The 5,783-nt window shown below is 49.1% G+C and overlaps 1 protein-coding gene across 2 annotated transcripts; it reads right to left on the bottom strand.

The window, feature by feature from the left end:
- Window positions 1-2,449: 2,449 nt before the first annotated feature.
- On the bottom strand, window positions 2,450-4,231 carry LOC124686080. 2 transcript variants are annotated; one of them, XM_047220081.1, is made up of 4 exons: window positions 3,841-4,231; window positions 3,691-3,753; window positions 3,400-3,477; window positions 2,450-3,095 (listed from the first exon to the last, which is right to left on the bottom strand). In XM_047220081.1, exons 1-4 carry the CDS (start codon window positions 4,198-4,200, stop codon window positions 2,781-2,783), a joined length of 816 nt encoding a protein of 271 aa, XP_047076037.1. In that variant the 5' UTR covers window positions 4,201-4,231; the 3' UTR covers window positions 2,450-2,780. The 2 variants fall into 2 exon arrangements, with proteins under 2 accessions (XP_047076037.1, XP_047076038.1); XM_047220082.1 differs by having other exon boundaries at window positions 3,400-3,474.
- Window positions 4,232-5,783: the final 1,552 nt, after the last annotated feature.

Here is a 5,783-nt window from a genome sequence, read left to right as displayed (position 1 = left end):
GGTCTTAATTCATACATTAAATCGAGAACAAGTAAGAACTAATATTGCAATCAAAATATTGTGGATGAAAGATGAAACCTTTATTGAATATGGGGGGATTCCGAATAGTCGGTCTTGTTCTAGACGTTGGCCTCAAAATAAGTATACGAGAGTTGCAGCAATGACTAACCTTTAATCTAATCAAAATCCGAGTCTAAACGTGACGGCTATGAGGGTATTTAAAGGAGGAAAGGGTGGGGTTTTGGCCAGCCATATATGTGGTGGCCGAACCAAACCCTAGAAGGCTTTTCCTCCTCCAATACGGACTCTAAAAAGTGGCTGACTTAATTCCTGCGAAAATGATATGGGCCATGAAGTGTAATCTTGTATATTTCGTCCAAGTCTTCATTCATCATTATGGTGGCTTCAAAGTTCTGAAATCTCCACTTTGGGCGTCCTCTTCAATCCTCATATGTTTGTTGTCATCTCCTTCATGTGTGATCATGCTCCAATGCTTGTCCTTCTTATCCATGCTAGGTCCATTATTCCTAAGAGTAACAAATACATCTGATTTAGGCATCATCATATTCTCATGTATGTGAGAAATAGTTCTAAGAAACGAAAGTACCTGATAGTTAAATTGTTTGGCACGAGATTGAGTGATTGGTCCTTGTATTTGTATGGCTGTAGGTACAACGGTTGTATCAACAGATGGGATGTTCTCATCATGGTAGAAGGGTGTGGTTTTTACAACCCCCTGTAGGTCTCTGTATCCTTAGGTGTGTGACAATTGATCAATAAAGAGCGGTCGAGTTCCTAAAAAAAAGGCGGTGTATAGAATTTCCGGCCAAACTCAACCGTAGTAGTGGTTGACTAGATTTCGTTGCAAAAAAATTCTTTCTGCGAGGGGTCGTTGCAGTGTAAATTTTTTTTTAGAAGCTTTGCCTCATCTTGTTAATAGAAAAGATTTCCCGGTTAATAAAATAAAGCTGAGTGAAAACTGAGAATACAATCCATCCGCATGATTGTTGCGTCAATGTCATCAACCATCGCATTCGATCGGATGACTTCTATTTCAAAACCAACATGCCATAAGTGCAGAGGTCCGAAGGAAATAGCTTCAGCTCTGCCAAACAATCGGCCTAAACGCATCAAGGACGAGCCAACACCAAATTTGATGACGAGCCTCACAGCAGGAAGTTGAGCGTCTTGCAGCGGAAATCACCAAATAGCAAAAAAATGTTCTTTTGTGAAGCATCGTCGCCGCATGTCACATAAAACGGGCGGATCTGTCTTTGTTGCTACACCACGAAATGTTGTACAAAAACGCATAAGATCAACGAAAGGTCAAAGACAAAGGTCGTGGCCACATTGACACTGGAGTAACAAACCCAACAAAACAGGAACAATCGTCCCAAAATCCACACGAACAAGTCGCCAGACCACGTGTCCTTAGGCCTGACTTACTTAAGGAAGACATCTCCAAGACAAGGCCAAATCGCCATCATTTGATACGGGGGACATGGATTTAAGTTTTCTCCCAAAACACACACCCGTGATGAGGATGCTGACTTAGCACCATAGAAATGCCTGAAAGAAGGTAAGGACACGAGCAGCCTTTGAAAAGTTAGTTTTCATCGGAGGTTTTCCAAACTCCTCGAACCCAAAGTAGGCAATCAGATCACCAAATGCTAGCATCAACCCCAATATAGAGTCAATGATTATGCCACGTGGGTTAGATTCAGAAGTGCTGGTGTCGGAGAGGATGGGGTGCCTCGGGCTCGGGGTTTATAAGGAGGCTCATCTGGGGTAGCAAACCGGTAGTGGGTGCGAGCAAGGTGAGTCGGTGCACAAGCAACGACAACAAGGGAAAGGCATGTATGGCGGTGATATAGTGCTCGAGTGTTATCCTCATGGCGTTGTGAGGCCAGAGAAGCGACTAAGATGATAGTAGAGGCTCTAATTGGCGCAACGTTGCATAGGATCTTATTTGGGGCAATGTTATCCGGATGGACTTCATGGGTCGCGAGCTAGGAATTTGAATATTTAGGGTTTATATGCGGGTCTTTACGGGTGGCACATCGATAGTGGCGTAGATGGTGCGGCCGTGCGGGCAAGGTGAGGCTAGCAACAACGACCACGAGGAAGGCATGTATGGCGGTGGTTCAGTGCCAGAGGGTAGTTATAGCAATCCGAATATGTGATTAAAAATCTAATGATTTAGAATCCTCAAAAATATGTAACAACTTTTAAAAAAAAACTTATAAACTTGTTTAGCCCACACAACTTACTCGTGCTCGTTCACTTGAGAGTGAACGTTCCTGCAAGAATTCTCCAACCACGGCAGTAGTCCGGTGAGTGTTGACGACTGGGTCTGATTATTCGTCATTTTTAACCAGTATATCTTGACACTGTTGCTTGATTGAGGAATCAACACACTAAACCACCAATATACGCCATAATGCAGACATAATGATAGAGTATATCGGCGAAAGAATACTCTATTTTGTAATAATATAGTATTAAAATAATGTTGGCTAATTGCCAACAGATGAGTACAGCTTAGCTGGAATACCACCACTATACTAGTATACTATACTACTACTGCTGCTGCTCTTTCTGTTGCTAACTTTGCTACCTCGCGCAGCTCGTCCATGGAAAACTCAGCTCGCAAAACTCCAACACAACCAAAACCATCTTGTCGCTCGCAGTCTCGATCTAGTAACTAGCACGCCTCAACGAGAAATGGAAAAAATCTCGACTTTGCGTGCGCTGGCCATTGTGGCCCAGTCGCCCTATCCTTATCCTGGCCGCCGCGTCCTGGTCGCCCCGGAGGCGGAGGCCTTGGCGCGCCGGATCTCCCGCCGCCGCCGCCGCGCGGCCGCAGTCATCGCCGCCTTCTGCTGCACAAGCTGCTGCTGCTGGTGCTGATGCCCAAGGTGGAACCATTGCGCCGCCACGGCCTGCGGCTTGGCGTCCTCGGCGTCCGCCTCCGCCGGCTCGTTCAGGTCCAGCGCCGGGCGGTCGGCAACGGCGGCGACGATGCGCGCCTGCAGATTCGGCCTCCTCCGCTCCTCGTCTTCCTCCGAAGATGGCTGCCGGTGCCGCTTCTTGTGCTGCAAAACAGTGACACGTGGCGCCCGCGTTAGCCTCGCTTTCTTTCCAAGTTCGCGCAGGCAGTTAGCGAGACACGAGGCCCCAATCCAGGAAAGGAAACATAGAGCAAGAACACGGCAGGGTCAATGGCGGATCGAATCGAGCGTAACAGGAAAGAAATACCCAGTCTTTCCAGCTCAACGAAGGATTGCCGCGCAAGAAAATTCACTGTACTACTGTAACAGCCAAATTAACCGGATCGACTGACCGATCGACTGGAGCAGAGAGATTCAGAGGAGGGGAAACAGGGGAACTGGTGGTCACCTTGCTCTGCTGCATCTGGTTGAGGCTCTCGTTGGTGCTCCGCGAGGTCTCCAGCCGGGCTCTGAACTCCTCGATCTGCTGTTCGGTTTCAAGAAATTGTCCCCGACGAGGAGAGGGAACAGTGTTAGTTAGGAGTAGAACAGTAATTTCCGATCAAGATTGGCTAAATCGGGAACTGCTTTCGCTGGCCAATCCAGGAAGCAGTGCAAGAGAGAAGATGGGACGTCACGGGATTGATGACGACAAAGGAACAAAAACAGCTCGAAAGGAACCAAGAGGCCACGCACGAACCTTTAGCAGATGGGCGTTTTCGTGGGACAAGCTCGCGACCACGCCGCGCTGCTGCTGCGCCCACTGGAACAGAGGCAGAGGAGCACGTCAACGACCAGCGGAAATCGAAATCGAAGAGAACGGAATTGGCCAAGGGGCGGCAGATCTCACCTCCTCGTGCGCCGCCGCCTTGTCCTCGGCGTCGTGGTGGTCGTCGGGGAAGGCGAGCGGGGTGTCCGGGCTGGCGGCGCCGTCCCTCCTACCATGGTCGTCTTCGGCAGCGGCCGCCGCGGGCTTCTCCGCCGCCGGTAGCGCCGGAGGAGCCTTCCTCGGGCGGCGCCGGCCCCAGGTGGGGATCTCTGGCCGCTGCTGTTGTTGTTGCAGCTGCTGCTGCTTCTCGAGGCGGCGGTGGCGGCGGCGCTGCGCCCGCACGATGGACGGCAGGTCAGCGAGAATGGCGGCCACCTCCAGCTCGCGCTCGCTGAACTCCTCCTCCGCCGTCACGACGCCGTGTCCGCTCGCAGCCGCCATGGATCTTGGCCAGCGAGAGCGCGAGCTCGGGAGATTGGTGTGCGCGTGCGTGCGATGGGGAGAGGAGGCGGATTGGTTTGGGTTTGTTTTGGTTTAATAGAGACGAGAGCAAGGAAGCGGAGCGGGGAGGGGAGGCTGCGTCCGGTGCTGCCACGTGGCGGGCCGCGCGTGGGGATGAGGCGACCGGTACGCTGGATGACAGGTGGGGCCGGAAAGGCAGGGTTGTCTCCATGACAGGTGGGGCTGGAGGTTTGGCGTGCGGGAAGAGAGGAATGTGGTGGTGGTTTGTTTCCGGCTGCCCCCTGATTTTTAGGCCCTCTTGCCTCCCAAACTCTCTTTCCTATTTCTCTCCATTTTCATCTTCCTCAGCATCCTCTAAAATCTGTCTCACATTCTTCACGCCCTACGTATTTTCATGGTTCTTGTGTTCTATTTTTTGCATGATATTGTGATATGCAACTAGGAAAAGCTTTGCATTTTATCTAGCTAGATAATCAAGCCATATGTGACACTAACTTGTTTTGTTGTTTTGGCCACGACCCAACAACACGAGGCGTCTTGACTCTACAAAATATGTTGTCTCGATTATGAGGTGGCTTCATTAGCTCTACTCATTCTATGCTTTATGTATCTCATGCTGCATTTTTCTGGTTGTCTTTCCTCATCCGACTACTAATCCAACGTGGGATGCCCCTACACCGGAATAATAGCTTCATTTGCCCCGTATTCACCCGAAACTCTCGACCGAATTCATTTTATAGGAACTCTTTGCCTGCAAACTTTTGTCTAGCTAAATAGTCGATCCACATGTGACACTAACTTGTTTTATTGTTTTGGCCTCGACCCAACAGCTCGAGGCGTCTTGACTCTCTACAAGATTTGTTGTCTCGGCTATGAGGTGGACCAATAGCTCTATTCATTTTCTGCTTTCTATGTTGTATACGGTGTGTTTTTTCAGTTGTCTTTCCTCATCTGGTCGCTAATACAATGTGGATGCTCCTTGACAGGGATAACAAAATCACATATTCAGCGGAAAATCAGTTTTGTCGATTTGAGGCATAATTTGCAATTTTGGCATCCCTCTTTTGATCTCCTTGGTGTAAAACAGTTTGCGCATGTCCCCTTTTGACAAAAAGTTTCAGACAAAGAGACTCTTCCCTTTCTCGTGCATGACAGGTGGGAGAGGCAACCGTAGGGTGGTCCATATGGTCTATGACGGGTGGGGTCAAAGCCGCATGTCATATGGATGATGGGTGGGGCATGTGGATTGGCGAGCAAGGGAAGGGCTTTGAAGTGGTTGTTTGTTTCAAATTGCTCCAGATTTCTAGGCCCTCTGGTAGGAAGGAGGATGATGAGAGAGGGATAGACATCTCCAAGGTTGTGATTTGCGGCGGAAGGTTTGGAGTGAAACCCTAGATGGCAAGAGTTTACCACACAAGCCAGATCTATATTTACTTCCTTTCTGAGAAAACCGTATTTATTAGTTTTCTGGTGGGTTTTGGGGGTTATCGCTCTTTCTAAGATCTAGATTTCATGTTCGACGTTTCACTATGTTCTACACATGTCGTTGCCTAATCGACAAT

This window comes from Lolium rigidum, chromosome 2, assembly GCF_022539505.1.
Source record: "Lolium rigidum isolate FL_2022 chromosome 2, APGP_CSIRO_Lrig_0.1, whole genome shotgun sequence".
NCBI lineage: Eukaryota > Viridiplantae > Streptophyta > Magnoliopsida > Poales > Poaceae > Lolium > Lolium rigidum.
Note: the sequence above shows the minus strand (reverse complement) of the source record. Positions and strands in the feature narration are given on the sequence as shown.